The sequence below is a fragment of the Salarias fasciatus genome (assembly GCF_902148845.1).
Source record: "Salarias fasciatus chromosome 23 unlocalized genomic scaffold, fSalaFa1.1 super_scaffold_20, whole genome shotgun sequence".
NCBI classification, from domain to species: domain Eukaryota; kingdom Metazoa; phylum Chordata; class Actinopteri; order Blenniiformes; family Blenniidae; genus Salarias; species Salarias fasciatus.
The window spans coordinates 17,347,675-17,374,555 of record NW_021941230.1 but is presented as its reverse complement, the minus strand read 5'-3'; the positions used below and the strand labels follow the sequence as shown (position 1 = coordinate 17,374,555).

Below are 26,881 nucleotides of genomic sequence, written 5' to 3'. Positions count from 1 at the left end.
TCCTCGTTTGGGCCCGCCGCCGCCGCCGCCACCACCGCCACCGCACTGTAACGGAGGAGTTCTGGAGGCAGAGCCGCAGTGGAAAAAGACGAGGAGCAGCAGGCCGAGGATCCAGCTGATCCTCTCAGCCTGGAGATCCTCTCCCGGGGACCACAGTCACCCAGCCGGGTCAGGTTCTAGTGAAGACCCCGGTGTGAGGAGGAACCGCAGGCCTGGACTCCTTCCAGGTTCAGACGATCTCAAAACATGAATCAATCAGCATCCTGATGCTCCCATTTCCCCGTTTCAGGGACCGAAACGTCCTGAAAAAACCCGAGACCACTGTCGGTGGACACTTCCAGACCTCCTCCAGTCACGACTCAGACCACTTCTCTTCAATACTGTTCAGAACTTCTTCGGTACTGTTGTGTGTTTATGTGGCATTAAATGCTAATTTGTTGCTGGCTGCAGACGAGTCGCTGATGGATGCTAGCGTGCTAACGTATGCTAGCGTGCTAACGGCACTGAATGCAGGAGTTGCGGCCGCCGATCGTAGGCCGGTCGCTCCTCAGAATTCCCGCCGCAGTGAGCGGAATCTGCATCTTATTTTGAAAAGCGGAGCCTCACACTTGCTTTGCTGACATGCTAGCTCCTGACGGCGTCACGCTCTTGTGCGTGCGATGCTGCGTTCAAGTCCAGCTCAGAAAATCACCCACTCGTCCACTCCCTTACAGTCACGAGGATGCGTTCAGGTGCCGAAACACAGCGCCGTTCTGTACAGAACTCTGTCAACTGGGACCAGGGTCAGGAGAACCTGGCCTGGGAGTCACGGCACTGGTCTACTGTTCACGGCGGAGCTCCAGTGTTTTCAAAAAGTTGTGTTTTCAGGGTCCACTGGTGTTTTGGTAACGCCTGAACGCCCCTCCGCCATGCTCTGTCAGGAAGGATGCTCGACTTTAGACCATCTCTACCCTTCATTTAGTGACAGTTTTACCTGAAGAAGTCATTCTGGGTCAGAGAGAACATGCAGACTCCGCCAGCCGGCCCTCCGGCCCTGCAGGGTCAAAGCCAGGCTGTGAAACCGCTCCGCCTCGCTCCTGCAAACGATTTTAATCTGCAGCTAAACGATGCAAAACTTCAGCCACATGTTGTGGGGAAAAGTGGAAAATGTGCGCGAGTTAATAAGTGCACGGCTTCCCTGTTTACACACACACACACACACTCTCACACACACACACACACACCAGCAGCAGCAGCCAGTTAAAGGCACGCCTGCTGCTTTTAACAAGGTGGTAAAGGAGCTGAAATGAGATAAGAAGGGGGGAAACGGTAAATCTCTGCGGCGGCTCCTCGCCGTGTAATCAAGGTGTAATTGGTGTGAGTCGGCGGCTCTGATTGGAGAACAACGGAGGCAGAAGGTCGGCGGAGGGCCGTCAATAAGAGACGCGTCCCGTCACTCCGGCCTTTGAAGCCGTCTCCCGTCTCCGCGCTCATCCCCGCCTTTAATGTGGCGAGCCGGCCGGCCGGCCGGCCCGGCATCACGTCACCCGCCGGGATTATTTGCATTTCCTGCTCCGTTTGAGCTTCAATCACACAAAAAGGGCCCCGGAAAAAAAAAAAAAAACAAAAAAAGATGGAGCAGGAGCGAAACCGCCCCCGAAGAAATGCGGCGGCGCCAAACTCGAACCAGATGAAGCTCCTCTATTTTTACCTTCTGCTCTGCCAAGGAAACATCAGGCGCTTCCTGCTGGCCGAGGCAGACGGAACAAAGATGTTCACACACAAACACACACACACACACACACACACACCATCAAACACCGAGCTCGGTGATCAATACGAGAGCGGCAGGTGAGGACTCGTGAGAGTTTGCATGTTCTCCCTGCCCCTCTGCGTTTGTCTGGGTCAGGCGCTGAACTGGGGGCAGTCACAGTCACTACAGCGTTCAGCAATCCTGAGACTTTCATGTCGAGGATTGTGGTGAATTATTGATTTTGTCCACAAAGTTGCAGAAACCCGCTCCAGCTGTGACTTGAGCGAGCGCTCTGACGGCGCCGACGGCAGAATGTCTCAGAGCAGCACCGTGGCCCGGCGTGAAAAACAAGAAAATCTTTGTTTCAGCGCAGAACTCCTGCTCATTAGAGTAAGTGGGCGCAGCCAGCCGGCACTGCATCCCTGAATGTAATCTGGAAACGGCGTTTCAGTGGAGAGTTACTCTGGTCTCAGCTCGATGCGGAGCGGGTAAACATTCAGTCAGCAGTCGAACAGTGAGAGTTCGCCGTTTCCTCCTGATCATAAATCCTCTTCAGAAATGGAGAAGTTACTGATGTCTTTTTCAAAATGTCCTTAAGCTTCTCTGAATTCTTCAGGCGTCCAGTCCGGCCGAGGATTGTTCAAGTTTATTATGGAAAGAGGAAAACAAAAAAAGAGACAATATATTTATCAATTGCAATGATTTATCAATGATAATCAATCAATGGTCTCCAGAAATCCGTCATGGTGACAGCCGGAGTCCAGCTTCATCTTCACTTTTCACTGTTTTCACTTTTCTAATCTTGATCTGAATGAACTGAAAATAATCCAGCAGATTAACTCAAACTGTTCTCAAATATTCTAACTTCACCACTGAGAAAGTCAGAACATTTGATTAATTCGAGGAGATAAACTCCACAGAAATATATACGCCAGTGCAGAAATAATAAAATATCCTTTACATATAAATGTATTGAATTAAAATGAATCACATAAATATCTGAAAAGACAGTTTTACTGATGGTTTCAGTCATGATTTCAATTAAAATAAAATGATAAAAAACACTAATAAACACTTTAAAGTTTCCACAGCTCTCTATCTTGTCTCGTGATTCTGTTTGAGAGGAGGATGTAATGAAGGAGGACGAGGCCGTCGTCCTCAGTGGAACCAACTCAACTCCGTCCTGCTGTGAAGACGTCCGTCCGGCCGGCCTCCGGAGGTCGCGACCCTTCGATTGAAGACGCCGTGTGGTGACTTCACGTCTGCCTGCAGTAAAACTCTGCGGTTTGACGAGCGGCCGGTGCGTCCGCGGCGCGGCGTTGGGAATCGGCCCCGCCTCCGGCCGGCGGGGAAACTGCCGCCCGCGTAAAACGTTGGTGGAACTGAATGACCAATCTGCTAATGGCAACATAAAAAACGGCGGCGCGCTCCGCTCAACACGGGAGCAGGAAGCTGCTCCAGCAATGAGCCGGATTCAAACGCGGCACCTGCGACTATTCAGCAAGGGCGCTTTCACATCGCCGTCGCCAGTAAAAGCTGCAATTTGGGCCAGAAATAAAGAAGCAGGCGGTGAAAACAGACACTGGCCTCCATCACTGTAATCAGGTGGAGGCTGAGCGGCCCACGCCGCCGCCGCCGCCGCCCAACACCGTCACTCACATCCAAATCAACAATTCTCCTGTCAGAATAAAAGTCTCTGTGGTTTCAGGAAAAGGGACATAAAGTCAATTCCAGCCGTTGAGCCACTAGGTGGCGCCGAGCAGTTAATCCCTGTTTGAAATTCTCTATTTACGTTTTTTGAGCCTGTCAGGCTTCCGTAGCTACTTCCTGTTTGAATTTTGAGTTCTGAAAGTTTTGGGTCACTGCTCCAGTTTTTATGATTGAGTAAAATATCAACCTGTTATTACGAATGAGCCTTTGTGCTTCTGCATTTTGTAAGTTACATGTTGCTCAGTTCAATTTGGTCCAGTGAGTTGTTCTGCGCTAAGTTAGCATGTCAGTGGGTTTTTCCATAGGAGCTAGCATTAAGCTAGTGGGACTGTTTTTGTACTTCTGTGTTCTATCTACTTTATTTAAAGGCATCAGATCTGAGGGAACAGCAGAACTCCAGCCTTTACATGATGGACCTGCCAGTCAGCACACACTCCACAACATTCACAGATGAAAGTCATTTCACAATTCCTTTTCAAAACTGTCTTTAGATCAATCAGGTGAAATTGTGAAAACGGGACAACGCGACTTCCAGCTGCTCCGCAAACTGGAATCTCCGAGCCGTCTCCGTGGCCCTTCACAAATTGCTGTCAGGCAGAGATAAGCCACCTATTTAAGCAAGTGTGTGTTCTGGGAGGACTTGTTGACGACTGAAATGACATTTCACAAACCGCGCCGCAAATTTACGTCCTGCACTTCTTGCAAACGGCTGGCGAGCGTCCATGAGTGAGCAAACTTTCCTTACAAAAAGCTCATAATTTAACCTGCTCGCGGGAGCCAAGGGGGCGGAGGGAGGGAGAAACCGGCTCTTCCACCATGATAAAAAGCTCCACAGCAGCAAGTAAATCAGCCACCACGAGTAAAAGTACTCATTAAAAGCGCTCTGATCAATATTTTCAGAAGAACCATGAATCAAATGATTTTGTGTGATGTGAAAGGTTTTTAGCTAATTGTTTGCTTTTAAAGCCTCCGTTATGACGAATTCCCTCTCAAGCTGCTCCTGCTACAACCTCCGAGGATCCCTGATGGAGGAGGAGGAGGAGGAGGAAGAGGAGGAGGAGGAGCAGCCAGAACACAGCTCCACCAACCTCCACCAACCTCCACCCATCCACTTGAGACCTGGTCCAACTTCACCCACCACAACCAAGGTTCTAGTGTCCAGACTGAAACGTGGCGGAGTCATGGTGGCATTACAGCCTTTCAGGGCCCACAGGTTCAGCCAGTCTCTGTTTGGAGCTTTATTTTGAAATCTGTCACTGAAATATGATGGAAACACACTTTAGTGAGTATTTTTACTTCAGGCGGCAGCGCCTTGACGCCTCGGTCCTGAACCAGCTGGACTCAGAAGGGGAATAAAGCTCAGTGTCCACAGCTCTTCTACAGGTATGAGTGTGTTAATAGAATAAAGCTCAGTGTCCACAGCTCTTCCACAGGTATGAGTGTGTTAATAGAATAAAGCTCAGTGTTCACAGCTCTTCCACAGGTATGAGTGTGTTAATAGAATAAACCGAGTGTTCACAGCTCTTCCACAGGTATGAGTGTGTTAATAGAATAAAGCTCAGTGTCCACAGCTCTTCCACAGGTATGAGTGTGTTAATAGAATAAAGCTCAGTGTTCACAGCTCTTCCACAGGTATGAGTGTGTTAATAGAATAAAGCTCAGTGTTCACAGCTCTTCCACAGGTATGAGTGTGTTAATAGAATAAACCGAGTGTTCACAGCTCTTCCACAGGTATGAGTGTGTTAATAGAATAAAGCTCAGTGTCCACAGCTCTTCCAGAGCACCAGGTTAGAACCAGTTCTAGTTTCTTTCTAGACTAGCTTTAGAGCAGTTATGTAAACGTTTAATGAACGTTTCAGTCGTTTCAGAGAACTTTCACTGAACTCGTCTTCAACGTGTACAGTTGTAGTTTGTGCACTTTTTTTATCTTATTTTCTTTAATTAGTCCTGCATATTTTCAGACTTGCTTCGGACTAGTTAAACACCTGATCCCAAGACTAGTCACACCTTTTTATGCCAAAGTGTTTCAGTTTAGCTGTGTTTTTGAAGAGTTGTTCGGTTTATTCCAGACGCGTTGAGCAGTTTGTCGAGAACACGAGGATAAAGTTTAGAGAAGTCTCCACAGGTGACTGATGGGTTTTTATTTTTTTTTTTTTTCCTGGTTTTGGACGAGTTTGAGAAGAGAGTCACAGCTGTGGAGCAGTGTTTACATGAGTGTGTCCAGGTGAAGCTGCCTTCACACAGTCCCCCGGGATCAAACCCAGACCCCTGAGCCGGAGCGGACGGACGGCCGGACGGCTGCGTCTTTAAAACAGCGGTTCTGGAATAAGCACCGAGCAAACTCCTGCGTGTTTTTAATGTATTCTAAATGTCCCTAATATCTGAGAGCCCAGAACACTTTCTCCTCGGCAACATTTCCTAACCGCTCCAAAACTAATCATTCCTCTTTATGGAAAAAGAGCTTATCATATGCAAAGTGCTCAACATCAATGTCTTCATATTCTCGTTTGAGAAATTCATTGCGCGGTGAATTCCCTCGGGAACGCCGCCGCCAAGTTTCTGCCTCGCAAAACTTTTTCCTTTTTTTTTTTTCTTTTTTTTTTTTTTTTAATTCTTTCACTTTAATTCAAGTTGGCACGTTATTTCTGAGAAATACCGCCGGGCTCCGGGGAGAAACATAGACGTGGTCTCACTTGTTAGTGCGGGTTTTAGTGCTGAATGAGGATCAGACAATGGCTGAGGGGAGCGGGGCTGCAGCCTAGCGAGGTATTGACACAGGAGATATTGCCTGAACAAAGTGGATCCGTGAGAAAAGAGGGCGAGCGAGCGTGAAGGCAGGGGAAAAAAGAAAGAAAGATTATCTTAATTATCATTCAGGAGCTGCTTAGTGCAGCACCTGTGCATGAATAATGTCATTTATAGGCACATTGAGATGTGCATAATTCCCCCTTAAATCATACACATTAGCAGCATAACAAGGGATGAACAAGTCGGCCTCAGACTCGCGGCTTCATTGTCAGCCCCTCACCTCCCCGCCGCCGCCGCCGCCGCCGCCTCCCCTCCATTCAAAGGCTCCACTCTTCTCATTTAACACGGGGTCTGCAGGAGCTGTGAGGTTACATACCCTGCTTCAAATTACCGCGCCGAGTTCCTTCTGAGCGCCGCGCCGCTTCAAAACGCCGCCGCCGCCGAGCGCAGGAGGGAACGTGGCCTCGGGTGTTTAACAGGCTCGATATGAGAGACGGGAAGGAGGGCCGGGCCGGCTCTGGAACCCGACCGGAGACGGAACGGCGCCCAAACACCAGGGTTCAGGTGGAAACCGGCTCCGGTTCCACAGAGTCCACCACCAGCACCAAGGAGGAGGAGCAGGGCCATTAACGCCGCGTGGTGAAACGTGTGAGCAGAAACACACACTTCTCACACACACACACACACACACACAGCGAGCACAGCTGCATGAATTAACCAGCAGGAGCTGCAGGAGGAGCAGGAAGCCTCCAGGTTCAGGAGACCGAGTCTGAAGTCAGGAGGAGGAGGAACCAGCTGGTCTCCGTCTGAACTGGAACCGTCTCACCCCGTCCTGCTGGATCAGATCCTCTCACCCCGTCCTGCTGGATCAGATCCTCTCACCCCGTCCTGCTGGATCAGATCCTCTCACCCCGTCCTGCTGGATCAGATCCTCTCACCCCGTCCTGCTGGATCAGATCCTCTCACCCCGTCCTGCTGGATCAGATCCTCTCACTGCGTTCTGGCGTCACGCGACGCCGAGGTCACATGACGCCACTTGAGTCATCTGCTCTCAGCGCCACACACCTCCCCGTCTCCACGTCTCCTAAAGGTCACTCTGAACCACGGCCTTGCTGGACCTGGAGAGGAGCCCGGAGAACGGAGGAGAACCGGGTCTGAACAGAACCCAGTGGAACCCTGATCAGCCTCAGAGCTGCGGCAGAAGATCCTGCTTATTTTAAATTCTACAGGATAAAGATTCTGTTTGAAAATTCAACACATTCAAATAGAATTAAAATTAAAGTAAGTAAAGAGTGAATAAAATAATTTGGATTAAATATAAATTTTAAAAAGGAATAAAAATGGTCCAATATAAAAAAAAGACCACAATATAATGAATATCCAAATAAAACATTTACAATATTTAAGACAAAAGGTTATATTTACTGAGCAGAGAAAAGGTGTTTAGTATTTGGTTTTTTTGTTTTTTTAATTATCTGTTAAAGACTTTTTTTCCTTGAATTAGAAATATTAAATTTGAAAACAAATTTCATAAAAAAAAAAAAAAAAAAACGTTTTGAACTCCTGAGAATGACTCAATTATTAAATCAAAATAAAACAAATAAAATCCGAAAATAATGATCGATTTGATTTAAATAATTCTAATTTCACTGATTGAAACAAAGAAAGAAAAAGATCTGAAACTCAAGACAAATGTTTTTATGATGATGATCATGAGTGTGTGTGTGTGTGTGTGTGTGTGTGTGTGTGTGTGTGTGTGTGTGTGTGGCTGAGTGGAATGAGAGTCGGAGCAGAGACATGGCGGAGGGCTGGGTGGAGGCCGAACCGAACGCCACACAGCCGGAAAGTATCTGTCATGAGAGAGAGAGAGGGGGGGGGCGAGGGAGAGAGAGAGAGGAATAAAGAATAGAGAGAGAGTGAGTGAGAGGTATGTGTGTGAGAGAGAGAGAGAGAGAGAGGAAGGGGGGGCAAGAGAGCGAGGGAGAGATGAATAAAGAATTAGAGAGAGAGAGAGAGAGTGAGAGGTGTGTGTGTGTGTGTGAGAGAGAGAGAGAGAGAGAGAGAGAGAGAGAGAGGAATAGAGACAGAGTGAGAGATGTGTGTGTGTGTGTGTGTGTGTGTTTGATAGAGAGAGGCATAGAGAAGAGAGAGAGAGTAGTAATGAGGCCGTCATCACAGAGAAATGTCCAGTATTCGTCCGTCCGCCAGGCTCCGCCCACACAGTCAAAAGTTCAGCACAACAACAGAGGGCATTGTGGGTACTCTGCAATGTGGAGTATGCCGGGTGGAGGGTGGAGGCCGGACCTCCGTCGGGTCTGGACTCCGGTCCTACCTGAGGACCCGCGGCTCGCTCCCGCTCCCGTCATTACCCACGATCCCTGGCGGCGGCGGCGGGCTAATATGTGCTAATTGCCGCCGAGCGACCCGGGGACAAACGCCATTATGAGTTTAAAGGGTGACGGCTAATCTGGGCGCCGTGAAAACCCACTTTTATTTACCCGCCGCGGCGGCGGATATTTAGGACGGCGCCGTCCAGAATCCATTCTTCATGTCGATTAGCGTCCCGGCTGCCGGTAGGGGCGGCGTGATCCTCCACTCTTTATCTCAGGCTGAAACAGAGCGCCGCCGCCGCCACCGCCCCAGGACACGGCGCTGAAAGAGCACCTTCCATTAGCATATTAAAGGCAGCAGCCACACACACACACACACACACACACACACACACACACACACACACACACACACACACACACACACACACACACACACACACACACACTCAATTACCAGTCAGACTGCGACGGGAATCGAACTCCTGCTCCACCACGGACAGCCCCAGCTCATCCCCACGTTTCAGCGTGAAGCCGTTAAACCAGGGGTGTCAAACATAGGGCCCGGGGACCAAAAGCGGCCCGCCAGGGGCCCCAATCTGGCCCAACAAACCGACCGGCCACATCAGTTCTCAAGGAAACACCGGTTCCAAATAACTCTGTGTTGCTTTCAGGAAAGCTAGCTGACTAGCTAATTAGCATTAGCCTCGAAGCTGTGCTAAACACCCACAATGCAACAGTGGTGAACGCCGCTGACATAAAGCTGGTTAACGGTGGAGAGCAGCTCTGCAGACTCAACCTGACTCACTGTCAGGGTTTCAAACCAGCAACCCCCAAACCCAGATGATCTCCTCTTCTCGCCGCCGCCGTGTGAACGCCGTCTTAACGGAGCCGTTCGCCACTCGTGTGCTTATTACCTCTGGAAAAGAAAAAGTCCCTTCCTTCACGGTGAGGCGGCTCCCGTCAGGCCGGCGCTTCTTCAACATGCAGTGACTCAGCTCTTCCTCTATTCTGATTTTAACGTATTTTTAGTCGTATTAAACGTTATTTGTGAGTCACAGGAAGTAACTCACTTCTTCAGGGAAGCTGACGTTCACAGATGACACTTCTGACAGACGCCATCGGACGATTCCTGGGTTCAAACAGACCTCCCTCTGTTTGCTTCAGGAAGGTGATTTTAATTTTTTTATGTTTTTGCAGGTAAATAAAATAACTCAGTCTGAAGGATGCGGTAAAATAACGGAATCTAAAAGCTGGAAATCGACTGGTCTGAGGAGAAATGCTGGATCTGGTCCGTCAGCAGGTCTGCAGCTGTTGAACGAGCCGGCTGCAGAACTGACAGAACTCTGATGTGTTGTTCTGCTGATATTTTGTGGATTTACCCAGAATCCCGCTGACGGTCGGTTCAGCCTCACTTTAAAGCCCAGGTTCTTCCCCGTCAGGTGGTTCTGGGATCAGAGCGTTCCTCCCGAGCCGAGCGCCGCTCTGCCTTCCTCTGATTTGTTCGCCCCGCGGCGCCCGGTCCCTCCAACGGGTCACGTCACACGGTGTCACGGGTCTGTCGGCTGCAGCCCTGACCCACTTCCCCTCCTCCGCGGCGGCGCTGTCCGGCCCGGCCGGCCGATGCGGCCTGACACCGGCGACGGCGGCCGCCAGGCTCATTACAGCCTGGGAGGCCGGCGGCGGCGGACGGAGGGCAGCGTCAGCGCCGCCAGATTGACGCCCGGACACATCACGCAAACGAGGAGCCGCAAAGTTGTGGGAGGAAAAGTTGCTTTTCACGGCCGCGGGTGGAGGAAGGGGGGGGGGGGGGAGTCTTCCTCCGTCTCATTGTCGAGTGGCGCCGTCTCAAGGCTCTCCTCCTGAAAGGTGGCACCTCGCTCCGCCCGGGCGGGCGGGTGGAGGCAGGAGGCGGGTGGAGGGGGGGTTGGAGGGGGGGGGGGGGGGGGGGGGTGGAGGGGGGGGTTGGGGGGGCACAGGCGGCCCGGCTTTGTTACGCCGCGCTCGCACTGCTAGCACGCCGGCTGGGCCCCGCTGAGAGTGAGAGCCACTGCCAAGGTGGGCTGCAACACACACTCTCTCACACACACACACACACACACACACACACACACACTCTCAAACACACACACACGTACACTAACACAGACACACACTCTCACACACACACACACACACACACACACACGTACACCAACACACACACACTCTCAAACACACACACACGTACACTAACACAGACACACACTCTGAAACACACACACACACACAGAAGTGCCACCAACTCCTCTGAATGCAGACATGCAGCAGGAAGCCAAGGACATGTCGACCCCGACAACTCCGGCAACTCTCTGATCCCACGCCACGTCAGCAGCAAGTCTCTCCACCGAGCGGGAGCTCTCCGCCAGGCAGCGAGGAGCGGCGAGGAGCGGCGAGGAGCGGCAAGGAGCGGCGAGTCCTGCTCCAGACCCACACCACGACTCCTCCAGACCCCCAGACCCACACCACGACTCCTCCAGACCCACACCACGACCCCTCCAGACCCCCAGACCCACACCACGACTCCTCCAGACCCACACCACGACTCCTCCAGACCCCCAGACCCACACCACGACTCCTCCAGACCCACACCACGACTCCTCCAGACCCCCAGACCCACACCACGACTCCTCCAGACCCCCAGACCCACACCACGACTCCTCCAGACCCACACCACGACTCCTCCAGACCCACACCACGACTCCTCCAGACCCACGCCACGACCCCTCCAGACCCCCAGACCCACACCACGACTCCTCCAGACCCACACCACGACTCCTCCAGACCCCCAGACCCACACCACGACTCCTCCAGACCCCCAGACCCACACCACGACTCCTCCAGACCCACACCACGACTCCTCCAGACCCACACCACGACCCCTCCAGACCCCCAGACCCACACCACGACTCCTCCAGACCCACACCACGACTCCTCCAGACCCACACCACGACTCCTCCAGACACCCAGACCCACGCCACGACTCCTCCTGCCTCCAGACCCACGCCACGGAACACCAGAACACCAGAGACCCAGCAGGTACCCGGTACCTGTCCTGATACGTCTGATTCGGTCTGACTGAGGAGAGCTAATCAGGAAGACATGAAGAAAATCTGAACAGATCTGAAGATTTTAAGCTCCGATCAGTTTATTTTTTTTTTAGAAATTAAACTTCATTATTTAAAAAACAGCCTTGACATGAATGCGACTGAGCGTTAAGGCAGCTAGCAGTTCGCTCTGAGTTCACGCTGGTCGCTGGTTTAAGGAGTGAAATCCCTCCAGACCGGCTAAAAGCTGCTGTTACTCACCCAAAATAACGATCTAAAGAACCAGTCTGAAAGCTGGAAATCGCCCAAGTGCAGAGCGATTCACCTCAGGTTCACGGGGGCGGATTTGTTCTGGTGCAGGTCCAGCTGCTCCATCCAGCAGTAAACACAGTTTAACTGATAGAACGCGGCGTATTTTTTCCCCATATTGCAATAAAACTGAACAAAAAATTATGTTTTTCTGTTTTCTTTGCTGCAGGAATTCAGTTAGAACTATAAATGTCCGGAGGACCATTTATCTGGAAACACGTCAGTTTTCTCCTGCTGCACTCTGCTCCATGTGACACGACCTTTAACCCAGGAGACGTACCGAGGGCGGCCATCTTGAATGATGCCGTCATCGCTTGTCCTCGGATATTTTGGGGTGAATATTCCTGACTACGATTCATTTATTTCTAAAGATTTAGGAAAAAGGAATCTTCTTTTGCAGCGTCTGGACCTGAAAACATGAAATATTAAACTACTGACTGATTATTAACGCTAAATTAAACTAAGATCAAATACAAGCGGTTCGATTTGGACGAGTCCCGCTCACTCTGGACTCAAACACTCTGAAGTGGACACGTCGACTTTATTATTTATCTATTTTACAATTTTCAAGCTCCTCTGTGGAGTGAAAGGTCAAATCTTCACGCTGCATATTTCCCATCGTGAGCCGATGTGAAGCAGAAATAAAGCGGTGCTGAAACGCCTGTGTTCAGACGGACTGAGCAGTAAACCCCGTCCTGGACAGCAGATCTCATCGCAGAGGCATCCAGGACTCCGGACACTTCCTGTTTTCCACACAGAGACTGGAGATCAGGCCGATTGTGACTTCAGAGAAACTCTGCTTCCAGAACAATCTGCAGAAAACACGCCCACTGCAGCACGGCGGCGGCGTTTCTCAACGCAGACGATTCCAGAAGAGCAGCAGCAGCAAATATTAAGTACTGAATAAGCCTTTACGTAGGTATTACTTATTGTTTCTTCTTAACAAATGGAAATTCAGCTGAAGTGAACTAAACGCAGACATGCGTGTGTGTGTGTGTGTGTGTGTGTGTGTGTGGCAGCGCAGCTTTAATGATGCAGCAGCAGCTAAATGATCCGAGTGCAGCGGGTCTGCTGGAGGGTTCTGGATGTTTCCGGGGCTTTCCGCCGTGACCTCCACTTCCTGGAGCGGCTCAAACGTGCGCTCTCGCTCTTTCACGTCGGTGTTTCGCGCACTCGTTCCTCGGCGGCCGGGGTCGTCCTTCTTCTCGGAGCCAGTTTAAGTTCTGAGAGCGAGCGAGGCCGAGGAAGCGGCGTCTCCCAGCCGGCCTTTGAAAAGGCTTCAGAAGGTGATTTGGATCTCGGGCGGTAATCAGAAGCCGGTTTTGTGAGGAAAAAACACACACATACACACAAGAGAAAACACCCACACAAGTTGACACGGCTCTCCCCTTCCCCCTGCCTTCCTGTGCAAATTTGGACATGATTACAAGTGAGAAAAGCCGAGGGGGGTCTGGCTTCACGGCAGAGATGGAAGATACGGCGCGTCCGTGTGTTTGTGCATGCATAGTTTAGCATGCGAGTGTGTGAGAGGGGAAAAAAAGCACGCACACACACACACACACACACACACTGGTGCACTTGAGCCACACAGAACAGACAGTCCCAGCAACATGAAATTCCAAGTAGATTTAATATGCACAGTTGCACAAATGGCCCGACTCGGAAAGCCTCCAAACCTCCCGTTCGGAGGTGAAAAAGCTCCTCTAAGTACTCCGACAATGGCCTTCTGCCGCTTTAACACACCAGTTATGATTGAATAATACTTCCTCGTGAGGCTTTGATCTGGAGGAGGCGAGGCCAACCTAAATTTTGTACAGATTAAGGGTTGTTCAAAGCCGCAGGATGAACGGCGGCGCCTTTCTTCCTCCCCCTCTTCTCCACCTTTTTAAGTCGGCCCGAGTGGAGAATCATTACACTTCACAAGTACCGGCCCTCTGCTGTAAAAGCCAATCATTAAATAAAAACTCAGGGAAGAAATACACCTAATTACAGGCAGACAAATGCACATAATTCTCCCCGCTTTCTATTTCCTCCTGCAGAGCTCAGAGACGCTCGGAGACGCTTCGGAGACGCAGGACGAGCAGCGTTCAGGGATTAAAACAGACAACTGCTCCGATCCGGCACCGCTCCCGTCCCCCGTCCCCCGTCCACGACTCGGCAGCCTGGAGACGAGACGGACGGAGAGGAGGAGGAGGAGGAGGAGGAGGAGGAGGAAGAAGAGGACGAGGAGGAGGAGAGGAGAGAAGTGTCTCTGCAACAGACGGTGAGACTCGGCGCCTCGAGCTTTTATGAACGGAGCGACAACAACGTCACGTAGAGTCCCGTCAAGACCGGACCGGACCAGACCGGACCGGGTCAGAGGGGTTCTGGTCCCACTGTAGACCACTGACAACACTCATTCAGTTCTTCCTGAAGCCCAATAGCAAAAAAAAAAAAAAAAAGAAAAAAATGCATAAAGAAAACTGAAAACGTCTCCATCATTTTCTGAAAGTTAAAATAATGAAGCGAGTTCTCCCAGCTGATAAAATTCTTCTCTTCAGAAATGTTAAAACTGAGGCTCTTCCTGTCCGTCTCGCCGACGGAGACCAGAATCAGGACCCTGGTCTCAGGGTTCTGTCGGAGGACCAGTCAGAACGCTGCTCCGGAGGACAGACGGTGCAGAGGGAGATCCTGACAGGACACTTGGAAAACTTCCCACGTGCTCATTTTCTTAACATACGAGGTTATTTAATTACCGTTAAGAGCATTAAGGAGCAGTTTTAAGTATAATTTGCAGTTCATGAACTGTTTTTGAAAATTACTCTTAATATAATTAACTGCTGTCATTAGGCCTAATCCCTGCAGGCTGCAGAGGAGACGCTTCCCTGCAGGAAGCACATGCAGGACGTCTCCCTGCGGACGGCCAGGGTCCAAACCCCCGAGGGGGACGCCTCCGGTCAGACGGGACCGGGACCGGGACGGGACCGGACCCCCCTTCAGGAAGCCCGGCCCGTCAGCCGGGGGGAGGGGAGACGGGAGCAAAAGGAGGGCAAAGGCCAAGCAGCCATGGATATTTGATGAGCACATTAACGCTGCGCTCTTCCTCTGCTGAACTCCGCCGCTTAATTAGAGCCCATCGCTCCTCGTCCGGGGCGGGGGGGCGGGGCGGGGGGCAGGGGGGGGTCTAATTAAATCAAGAGGACGGCAGCGAATTAGTGACGGGAACGCCCCGGCAGCCATCAGCCGTCCAGCGTCCACCATCAGAAGTCCGGCGTCCAACGTCCAGTGTTGCTGTTGTCCAAAGCAACAGGGTTCAGTGCCTTGCCCAAGGACACTTCGACATGCAGACAGGGGGAGACAGGAACCGAACTCACAACCTCCTGATTACGGCGCCGCTCCGTCATTAGACGTGATCTGTCACGACCAGGCTGCCATTTATAGGGCCGGGGGGGGCCGGGTGGGGCCGGGGGGGACAGGCAGGGTTGGGGGTCTGGTAGGGCCTGGGTGAATCTGGGTTGTTTGGGGGGTTCTGGGTGGGTCTGGGGGTTTTGGTAGGGTCTGGGGGTCTCCTGAGGTTCATTCTTGGTCCAGCTTCAGAGGGTGGAGGCCTCACCAGCTGACTGCTGATTCACAATGATATGATTCCACCTCCACCGGCACGCCCCCCCCCCTCACCCCCCCTCACAGGGTAATGAGCGATGTTCCCTGCACCCAGCTGTGCCCCTCCGCCCGGCCATGAGCCGGCATCCTAATCAGCCCTCAGCCCAAAAGCCGCCGCGCCGCCGCCGTGTGTGTTTGTGCATATCAAAAGACAAAACACACAATCAGCCGTCCCTGAGGCCTGCGGGGGCCACACACACACACACACACACACACACACACACACTCACACACACTCACACACACTCACACACACACACACACACCTCCAGCCAGTCCCTCCTGTCTCAGACCTGAGCAGGTGGAAACCCAGCAGTTCACCAGCGTTAGCTCAACAAGCTAACACGAAACAAGCTAACGCTAAACAAGCTAACGCTAAACAAGTCAGTTCAAACTGCCGAACGGCCTCAGTGAAGACACAAGGTTGGATTTAAGAGGAATGAAGCAGTGAATGTTCCTGATGAACGCCTGAAGACTCCAGGTTGACATGAAGGTGTAGAAACAGCTGCTCCGCCCTCAAACTCTCCGGCAGCTCCAACCGAGCAGCTCCAGCGTCTCCAGCGTCTCCAGCGTCTCCAGCGTCTCCAGCGCGTCCAGCATCTCCAGCGCGTCCAGCGCGTCCACGCCGCCGGCTGTGCTGACGCCTGCAGATCTCGTCTCCACACGGCTCCAGATTCCATCTCGTCTCCATTATTGTGAGGAAACTACATTTTAATGGAATCTTTGTGGAAGCAGAGAGAGTCTGAGGCTCGTCCTCGTCGTCTCATTCTGACGGGCGGAGCGCCGTGCGGCGTCCCTCCGCCCTCCCCGACTCTATTATCACGAACAGCTGACTCCGTCTGCACGGCGGGAAACTTTCCCTCCTTCACTTCGGCTCGAGGCCCGTTTGGTTTGAACCTTCGCTGCAGCTTCTGCATGAAAACACGCCGAGTCTCCTACCTGTCCATGGCCGCCTCCGGCTGGACGCCGCCGCTTCCTGTCCCCGCAGTCTCACTCGAGGCCTGACGAGCAGAGAAAGACGAGTTTAACGAGGAAACCTTAAACCTCGCCTGCTTCAGTTTTCAGTCACGAAATGGAAAGAGGAGTTTAGTGAAACAGTCACTGTTCACATCAGCGACTTTTATTCTGGAAACAGGAAGTGGCAGTTTGTGTCAGCTCAGGTCACCGTGACCAGAAGTTACCGCCTTCAGTCCGGTGGAACGTGCACGCTGTCAGTGCACGTGAAGTTTGGAGGAGTTAGCGTTAGCACTAGCGTTAGCTCCGCTGTGCCAAGCGTGGCGTTTCGCTGGGAGCCGGAGCGTCAAAACATAAATGCAAATCAATAGAAGTCCTGGTGGGGGTGGGGTGGGGGTGGGGGGGGGGGGGGGGGGGCTGCGCTGTCCAACAGCACGGCGGTGGGCCGACCCCCCCGCTGACCCCCCTCCCCTCCCCCGCCACGGCAGCATTGTTGTCTTTGTGACGCTCTGCAGCTGCTGCATTCACTGGAAGAGGCAGCGCTGGCCCGGCCGACCCCCCCGCTGACCCCCCGACCCCCCGCCACTCCCTGTCACCTCCAGTTCACATGCCAGGCCGCCCCGCTCGGCATTCTGGGAAACGTAGGCAGTCCCAAAGAGAGAGAGAGAGAGAGAGACATCACAGGAGCTTTCATCCCAGAGCAGCAGAGGACAGCGAGGATGAAACCAGGCTTTCAGTCTCATTTTAATAATGAGCCTTTTCACCGGGCGCCCCTCGTTCCCCCGCCGCCGCCGACCTCCTCGCTCGCCGGTACCTTTCACACCTCCTGCTAATTGCTTTCCCGTTGATGCTCCGCGGAGCGTTTTGGATCTGTTTCGCAAAACGGCTCATAAATAAAGAGCGAGCCGCTGCTTTCAAGTTCAGTTTGAAGGGAGAGAAAAAAAAAAAGAAAGAAAAGAAGAAGAAGCAGAGTTTTTCTGCGTCCCTGGAATATTTATGCATAATAATGGCGGCGGGAGAAGAAGAAGAAGAAGAAGAAGCGGCAGGCAGGAGAAGAAAAGAGGACAGAAGTACTGCAGGAACATCAACGCGCCAGGCGAGGCCAGGCCGGCGCCACTTCCTTTTATCGCCCTCGCCGCCGTCTTGCCGTCGCTCTGCTCCTCTGTAGCACCGCTGGCACGGCGCGGCGCCACCTGCTCCGGCCTCTTTCCGCCGCCGCCAGGAGGAACAGCTGGCTGCTCTTCTGACGCTCTGATTGGCTAATCCCCGCTGGTCACTGCGTTTTTCCTCCCTGCGTGTCATTGAACTTTCTGTCGGAGAGTGCCAGGCCCGAGCAGCCCCCCCCCCCCCCGCCCCCCCCCCCTCCTCCTCCACCCTTCATCCGCCCTGTGAATGGCCCCGGCTCCATATGGGAATATGTAAATCATTTAATGAGGTCAAAAGTGTGCAGCGTCCTCCACTCGTCCGACACCGAACGGAGGCATCAGCTCCCCGCTCGGCGCTGACCTTTGACCCCCCCCCGCACCTCGCTTCCACCTGCTATTAACATGAGGTTTGGATCCAGATGTGTAAAACACATGTCAGAGTGTGTCTGGGGTTACAGGTTTCTGCTCCAGTATTAAAGAGGAAGGAAAAAAAAACACTTCCTGGCTCCAGGTTCAGCTCCAACAAAACACTTTAATCCTGTCGCTCGATTGTGTTTTCAATTCCAGCATTTAAAAAAATAAAAGCAGGTGGAAACAAACCGCTTAACTTTAATCAAACAGCTGCATTATGCCTTAAAACCATTTCAGGTTTCAGAGGCAGTTTCTCTCTGTAAAAACTTGCTATATTAAGATTTTCTCTTCCTAGAAATTGTCCAAAAATCCTCAGTCTGTTGCTTAGCAACAGCAGCAATCAACCCAAAAGAAGGTTCAGAAGTTTTCTCCACTAAAATCAGGGAAACTCTTGTTTTTTTTAAGATTGAGGAAGATAAATTCATCTCTTCGTGGCTGCATGACAACGGACGTGTTTCCAATTAATTCCATTCAACTGGGTTTATACAGTGCCAAATTACACACAGGCATTTTAATTCACATTATTTATGCGTGGCAATATTCCCAAATAAAGCCAAAATAAAGATACAGGTCTTTATTGGGACAGAAGAGTCAGAAAATGGTTTTATTATTATTATTTTCTTTTTTTTTAGCGCGAAGGAAAATACGCATCCTTTAATTCACGGTATAAATATTCACATAACATATGAAAACACCTTTCACCTAAGAAAATTAACATATTTTACCGACACACGCCCCAAAAAAAAACTATTAGAAGCAAACAAAATGTGAATATTATTCAGATTTTGTTAGCGTGAATCCAACATCGTGAGCGTTTTAGCTAAGGTGTTTCGGGTTAAAAGGTTTCCGTGTTAACGAGTGACCTCCGGCCCGCTGCTCCAGTTCCAACCGGGCGGTGATCCAGGAAGCAGGTCACCAGTTAACACGGACACCAGTTAATCCGAAACGTCCCACCTCAGGACAGCTTGATTAATTTAAGAAAAAAGCGGCTGAACTCACCTGGTCCGGACGTGCCTGACGCTGTCTACCGTCTGGTTCCGGTTCTGGTCCCGGTTCTGGTTCGGAGCCCGGTTCTGAGGGGTTTTTTTTCCCGTTAAACGGTGTTATTTTCCTTTCCACCGTCTTCCCCCGGGATTGTCCCGAAGCTCCGCCCACAGCAGCACCTGATTGCAGCTTAATTGGCAGCTCGTGGCCAGGTGCGCGGAGGCACGTGCGCGCGCACGTGAACGCGCGCACGCACGCGAGGTCGTTGCTCGAGCGGAGCCGTGCGGAGTGTGAGTGTTTGACTGTGTTTCCGGCAGCTGTGCGTTCATCCTCACAGTCTTCTTCTTTTGTTTGCTCTCTTCTTCTTCTGTTTGTTCTCCTTTACGTTCATCCATCATCTGGACGCGCTGCACCCGGAACAAGTCTAAATCCAGAATCTGGAGAAATATGTGCTCTGTGTGTGTGTGTGTGTGTGTGTGTGTGTGTGTGTGTGTGTGTGTGTGTGTGAGAACCAATAAAGAGTGATGAGGAAGTGAGCTTATTTAATCTCCATCCAGGTCTATTTCGAGGTGCGTGTGCGTTCCAGATGCTCGCCGGAGGACCTCAGATCTGGGTTCTGCTGTTCTCCAGGGACGCCGCCGTCACACGGATGTTGTTTTGGGTTCTGCTGCCGCGATGAGACTGGAGTCGACTGGACTGACTCATGAGCTTTATTTCAGGCTGTGTTTTCTCCGGCAGGCCTCAACGCGGAAACCCGACCTCCGCCCTGCCGCCGCCCGCCGGCCGCGGACGTCTCCTTCACGCCGTCTCACGCTTTAATCTCGTCTTTTCACGTCGTCCTGCTCCTCAGTCGAGCTTCGGGTTGAAAGTTTAGAATGAATAAAACAGTTTTGGTAGTTGTCGTCATTGGATTTGGTGCTGGAGTGTGTGAGTGTGTGTGTGTGTGTGTGTGTGTGTGTGTGTGTGCGTGCAGCTGAGCGGCGGCCTCGGGCAGGACGGACTCTGATCTCCGGACGCGGCGGCCGGCGGTGAATCATCAGAACTCAGCTGTCCAAAACGCAGCATATGGCCGCACGGCGCTCAGAGGAGGGACCACTCCATGTGTGTGTGTGTGTGTGTGTGTGTGTGGTAGGGGGCGGGGCTAATTGGATCAGCCGTCAAACCAATATTTGTTTCCAGACGCTGCTCAGGACGTCTCTGGGATTAACCGGACGTCTTCTGAATAAACTTGCCGACGCTCAGCGACTCAAACCGGGGAACTCTGATGGAAGTGAAGGCTGGCTTCTCTTCCCTGTCGTTACACCGTCGTTTCATCACACGCCGGCCGACCTTTGACCTTGCGGCGAGCGGCTGCGATCGGAGCGGCGGACGGCCCCCTCCTCCCTCCCCGCGGCACACGATCACATTCATCAGCTAATCGTTTAAGACCCTCTTTGATGGCGGGCGGCGAGCCGATCGATCGGGAAGCGGGGACGTGGCGAGCTCGTCCCGACGCTCGGCCTCGGCTCCTTTCATCCGGGCCGTTTGATGTTTGCTCGGAATCTGCATAAGGCGGCCGGCCGGCCGGGCGGGCGGAGCGGCGAGGCTCCGGCGGACTCCAGACCGCCGTCACGCCGGAGGCGGGAAAGTTTCCAAAATGGCCCCGGAGGGTCGTTTCCTCACACTGACAGGTCAAAAGGTTAAAATCACCTGTTCAGTATGATTTAATTTAAACTCCTCCGCCCGGTTTCGCTCATTTCCTTCAAAAATGAAGCATTTTTCCACAAATTGTTTTTTTTTTTTTTTTAATCATAAAATCCGGTTTTCCAGCTTCCTGCGGTGATTTCCTGACCGCCTCAGATCGGTCAACGTGAAATCCCAAATAAACGATGAGCGCTGTGTGTGTGTGTGTGTGTGTGTGTGTGTGTGAGTGTTTGTGTGAATAAATAAGTGTGGAGTTTCTCAGACAGGGGTCTGTGACTTTGATCCGGGAGGAAGTGAATTGAAAGTGTGTGTAATTAACATAATAATGAGCAGCAGGCGAAGACGCCGCCGCCGCCGCCGCCGCCGCTTTCGGGCCATTCTGAAGAGAGTTTGTGAATAAACATGAAGCGCCCAGGGTTGGGTACTCTGTAATTTGGCTACTTTTATTCGAGCAGGGTCATTTTCAAGAGAAATTACAAATTAAGAATTCAATAATACTTTTACAAAGACATTTCAGGAAAGATTCTTCTTCAGTCATGATATCATACATAGTATTTAACAGTCCCTCTTCATTTTTTTTAGCTTAAAAAAAGAAACAAAGATGAAGAAAGTGGAATTTTTTTTTTTTTCAGTCGAAAATACAGTGTTTTCACAATTGTATAAAAGTTCCCAAATTTGGAATTTTCCAGTCACTGGAAAATAAAAAGAAATAAAATAAAATAAGATTAAACTTCGCATTTCACAATGTTTCAAAACACAATAAATGCTCTCTTTACGTAAAATTTGCCCCTATGATCGACACCATGTTCCTTTTTACTAAAATATATCTATATATTGAAGACCTATAGTACTGTACACAACAGTATGAAATAAATAAAATTAGGAAATATAAAATGGGCCACATAAATAATGTTTTTTTTTTTTTTTCAAACCTACAAATAAATGAATGCAATTTGCTGTTTTCAAAAAGAAAAAAAAAAATGGTTTGGTGTAATACTGACAAAGTTAAGTGAGAAAACATTGCACAACATAATGTAAACTAAGGAACTGCTGCCTATAAGTCTTAATACTGACACGGGTGGTGAACCATTTCCAGAAGAAGAAGAATAATACTGAAGCTGGTGAAAAAAGTAACCTTCCTTTTACACAATACGAGGGTGGCACTTGCAGAAAACACACAGGTTAAAAGGTTTGCATATAAGGCTTCTTTTTTCTTATCAAAAACACCTTACAAAGGCTTCGTCCTTCATTTGTTTTGCTTCTTTTTTCTTTTTTCTTTTTTTTTGTTCCGACCATCCATCCATAAATGTTTCCCTTAAAACGAAGGTCTCTTTAAAACTCCATTAATTAGAAAATAAAAAATAAAAACAACAGAACGACAACGAGAACGAGAAGAGCCTCCGTCAGTTCAGATTCCTTTCATTTGATTCCGGAGGCCGGAAACAGTGTGGCTGCAGATGGAGGTGAAGGAGGCGGGGCCAGGGAGGGGGGAGGGGTCAAAGGTCATATCCGAGGACTGCAGTAACACTGCTCTTTTTCCAACACTGTATAAATATATACATAGGCAATACTTTTTATTATTTTGTTCATGATTATAGAAGCGGAGTGCAATTTGTACAAGTCACTAGTTGTGCTATAAATACTATGGAACACAGGTTTATCTGAGGAGGTTAGCACCACACGCTGTCAGGCCTTAGTACTGTACATCTCATCACAGGCGTCGCTCCGTCACCGCTCGCTTTGCATAATGCAGCTTATTTCACAAACCCGCGCCTCCTCCTCCTCCTCCTCCGCCTCCTCCTCCACCCCCCCGGAGGAGGAGGGGGGAGGGTGGAGGAGTCCGTCAAACCAAGCTTCCCGGAAGCTTCAGGCACGGACAGTTTTCTTTAAGATGGGAAGCTTGTGAGGCGCCGCCGCCATCGCCGCCGCCATCGCCACCGCCGCCGCCGCTCTGGTTACATGCCGTCCTCCATCATGGCGTCCTCGTGATCCGATTTGGTTTCCATCTTGCCGTCCAGCGAGCTATCGTCCATGGAGTGCTCTCCGTTCTCCTCCTCGTCCCTCAACGTGTCCGGGTCCGTGTCCATGCTCTTGCTCTCCTCCTCCTCCTCCTCGAACTCCTCCTCCCCGCGCCCCGCCATCTTGGCGTACGTTCCTTCCACTTCCTTGCGTCCCTCTCTGACGGCCCCGTTGACGACGACGGCGGCGGCGGCGGCGGCGGCGTCGTGCCTCAGGATGGCGTCGCGCTCCGCCAGCTCCGGGTAGCCCTGAGGAGTCATGCCCTGTAAGTATGCCCTGCTCATGAGCAGCTCGGTGGGCTCCAGGTGGCCCTTCTCGCGGGCCTCGCGCTCCGCCGCCTCCCGCTCCTCCGCCTCCCGCTTGCAGTAGGAGTAGCGGTGGTTCATGTGCTGCGAGTACGAGCCCGAGTGGGAGAAGCGCTTGCCGCACTTGTCGCACTGGTAGGGCTTCTCTCCGGAGTGCAGCCGGGAGTGCTCGATCAGGTGGTGCTTGTGTTTGAAGGCCTTCTTGCAGATCTGGCACTGGTGCGGCCGCTTGCCTGCGGACACACGGAGAGAGCGGCGCGGCGGCGTGAGAGTCGGGCCGCACACGGCGTGCACAAACACACAGCAGCAAGCACAGCAAGGCACGGCGGCGTGGGGGGGTCAGGGGGGGGGGGGGGGGGAACCGCCACGGGGGGCGTCGGGCTAGGCTAGCGTGAGGTACGAAACGCTGAGCTAGCGCTGAAGAGAAGCCCCCCGCCGCGGTCAAAGACGGTTGTAGATGGTCACAGATAGTCGCAGACGGTCGTAAACGGTCGCAGACGGTCGCAGACGGTCGGAAACGGTCGTAAACGGTCGCAGACGGTCGGAAACGGTCGCAGACGGTCGCAGACGGTCGGAAACGGTCGTAAACGGTCGCAGACGGTCGGAAACGGTCGCAGACGGTCGGAAACGGTCGCAGACGGTCGGAAACGGTCGTAAACGGTCGGAAACGGTCGCAGATAGTCGCAGATAGTCGCAGACGGTCGCAAACGGTCGCAGACGGTCGGAAACGGTCGCAGACAGTCGGAAACGGTCGCAGACGGTCGGAAACGGTCGCAGACGGTCGCAAACGGTCGCAGACGGTCGGAAACGGTCGCAGACGGTCGCAGACGGTCGGAAACGGTCGCAGACGGTCGCAAACGGTCGCAGACGGTCGGAAACGGTCGCAGACGGTCGCAGACGGTCGGAAACGGTCGCAGACAGTCGGAAACGGTCGCAGACGGTCGCAGACGGTCGGAAACGGTCGGAAACGGTTGGAAACGGTCGGAAACGGTCGCAGACGGTCGGAAACGGTCGCAGACGGTCGGAAACGGTCGGAAACGGTTGCAGACGGTCATAAACGATCGCAGACGGTCGCCTCAGCTCCTGCTCTCAGGACGCCGCTCCTCGCCAAACGACGCTACAGAACCAAACTGGAGCAGCGACAGGTGGAGGAGGCGGACCGGTCACCCTCCTCCACCTGTCCTGAGCCTCCACCCCCCCCTCCAGGTAAACATGGCGGCCCGCCGGGTCACGTGACTCCCTGCCTGCTGCACTTCAGCGCCGGTAGAAACAGAGATGAAAGCGCAGCGTCCGGAGCTGGAGAGGCCCGCCTCCTCCTCCTCCTCCTCCTCCTCCTCCTCCTCCTCCTCCTCCTCCGCCGCCGCCGCCGTACAGATAACGCCGCCTCTTTTAAAAGAGTGTGTTCCGCCGCCGCGGCGCCCTCCCTCCCTTTTATGTGCGGGCAGATAAGGCGGCGGCGAGCGCTCCCATCCAGATAGTGGATGAAATAAATGATGCAACCTGCTGAAAGAGGATCTCCGTATAATAACCGTAATGAAAGACTTGTTATCGATGCTCTGAAGCCTCGCCGCCGCCGCGCCGCTGCTGATGCGATCTATCGCCAATAATGGTCCCGATAAAGGCATTAGGGCCTTTTCTCTGCCTTTCTACGTCGAGGTGAATTGATGCGTGTCTCTTAAGATAGCGGAGTGATTCAGACAGCAGGAGCGCGAAGCTCGCCGCCGCCGCCGCCGCGACGCGACGCGCGTCCCCCTTTCCCCAAAACACGCCCAAACTTTCTCATCACAGTCAGAACAACACAATCCTGTCAATGAAGAAGCAACGTTAGCTGTGGGGAAACAAACAAGTCAAACAGAGGAAGGAAAGGAGGAAGAGAGGGGAGGAGACAGAGAATCAATCCCAAAAGACGGATCAATACTGAGAGGATTCGAACACAGACATGAGAACATGAAAGAAGCATGGGGTTTAAAATAAGGGTCTAGAACAGTATATACCTGTGTGTTCATATTTGTGTCTTAGAAGGGAACTGCTCTTCTGGAATGTTTTGTCGCACAAGTCACACGCGTACATACCACTTTCAGTCTTCTTTATCTTCTTCCGCGACAGACAGGAGTCGGGGTCTGTCATGTCGTCCAGCCCTGACATGTAGTCTGGAGTGGCGTCGAGCAGGTCCCCCTTCAGAGACGCACAAACACAAGAACACAACGCAGAGAGGGGGAGAGGGGGGGGAGGGGGGGGGGGGAGAGTCAGTCAGAGAGGAATCCTCCAGCAGCGGATCGACGACAACCTGCAGCTCAGCGCTGCTTTTCATCTGACAGCAGAGAAAACCCCAACAGGAAGTCCCGAGATTCAACACAACACCACCGATCAGCCAATAATCACTGATCAGAAATACCCTCCTGACCCCCCGACCCCCGACCTCTGACCCCCCAGCAGCTTTCCCCTCCAACATTCAGCCCAGCAGCAGGTGTCCTGCCGAGGCCTCAGACTGGATCACTGCAGTTCAGCCCGACCGACGGGTTCACCACAGGAGCCGCACAACTCCTTTATTATTATTATTATTATTATTATTACTACACCTTATTGGTTATCATTACTACGCCTTATTTAATAATATTACACCTTATTATTATTACTGTTACTACACCTTATTGATTATTACTACTACAGCTTATTTATCAATATTATTACACAGTATTTATTATTATTACTACACTTTTTATAATAATATTATTATTATTATTACGACACATTATTGACTATTATTATGACAACTCATTCATTATTATTACAACACCTCATTATTACTACAGCACATTTATTGTTATTATCACACATTATTATTATTATTTCTATTATCATTATTATTATTATTATTATTATTATTATTATTATTATTATTATTATTATACATTATTGATTAATACACTTTATTATTACTACAACTCATTCATTATCATTACACCTCATTAATTACTATTATTACACATTATTATTATGATTATTGCACACTACTAATTTATTATTACATCCTATCAACGTTTTGATACGTTACTAATTGATGACATGTTATTGATTATTATTACGTGTTACTAACCTATTATTACATATTCTCACATGTTAATGCATGTTACTGGTTTATTATTACACAATATTATCACCCATTATTATCATTAATATTAAAATAATTAATAAAAATTAATGAATAATTTTATAACACGTGAACTTTTTCTACATGTTACTAATTTATTATTACATTATTTATTATATAATATCAACTATTATTACATGTGATATGACATCTGAATATTACATTTTCTTAACTTTTTACATGATGTTGATAAATTATTGCAGGTTCTTCTCTTATTGATCCTTATTACTGATGAATCCACTTTAGAACCTGTTTCACGTGTTATTAGACTGAAGACTGAAATGTAAGAAATTCTGTTTTCACTTCAGGTAAATTGATCCAATCTGCTGCTGTAAAAACTCTACAGCTAAAGCTAAAGTTAAAGTATAGAACATTTTCATGCTGTCCGTCCCTCCGTCCCTCCGTCCCCCTGTCCTCCCGTGTCTCAGGTTCCGTTCTCCCGCCATGGCTCCTTATTGAAGCCTAATTCTGTTAATTCCTCTAAAATTCCCCTTTATGATGAAGATTAGCCTTAAAAATGAATTGAGGAGGAACAATGTTCACCAGCGGAGCCTTTCTTGAAAATGCAAACTCATATAATGATTAACATCAGAAGGTGCACCTTAATGGCCAATATCGAGCTCCGGTAATGAATGTGAGCGTGATAATGTGAGGCCGGCGCCGGCGCCGCGCCGC

At 51.0% G+C, this 26,881-nt stretch overlaps 2 protein-coding genes and 1 long non-coding RNA gene across 6 annotated transcripts in view; 1 reads left to right on the top strand and 2 right to left on the bottom strand.

Moving 5' to 3' along the window:
- LOC115383908 (basic proline-rich protein-like) overlaps positions 1-26,881 on the bottom strand; it is a gene marked incomplete at its 5' end in the record, with an annotated part of 236,315 nt that overhangs the window by 47,805 nt on the left and 161,629 nt on the right.
- On the top strand, positions 9,711-26,847 carry LOC115383749 (uncharacterized). Its single transcript, XR_003930742.1, has 3 exons — positions 9,711-9,720; positions 24,314-24,318; positions 26,668-26,847. It is a non-coding gene; the product is annotated as an uncharacterized LOC115383749 (long non-coding RNA).
- zeb2b (zinc finger E-box binding homeobox 2b) overlaps positions 22,023-26,881 on the bottom strand; it is a 71,455-nt gene continuing 66,596 nt past the window's right edge. For 2 of the 4 annotated variants that reach the window (XM_030085822.1, XM_030085823.1), the window contains exons 9-10: positions 25,050-25,230; positions 22,023-23,288 (exon numbers count right to left, since the gene is read on the bottom strand). In XM_030085822.1, the coding sequence (XP_029941682.1) occupies positions 22,687-23,288; positions 25,050-25,230 (783 nt within the window). In that variant the 3' untranslated portion in view covers positions 22,023-22,686. The remainder of the gene's footprint in view (positions 23,289-25,049; positions 25,231-26,881) is intronic. The other 2 variants (XM_030085824.1, XM_030085825.1) reach the window with 1 other exon arrangement.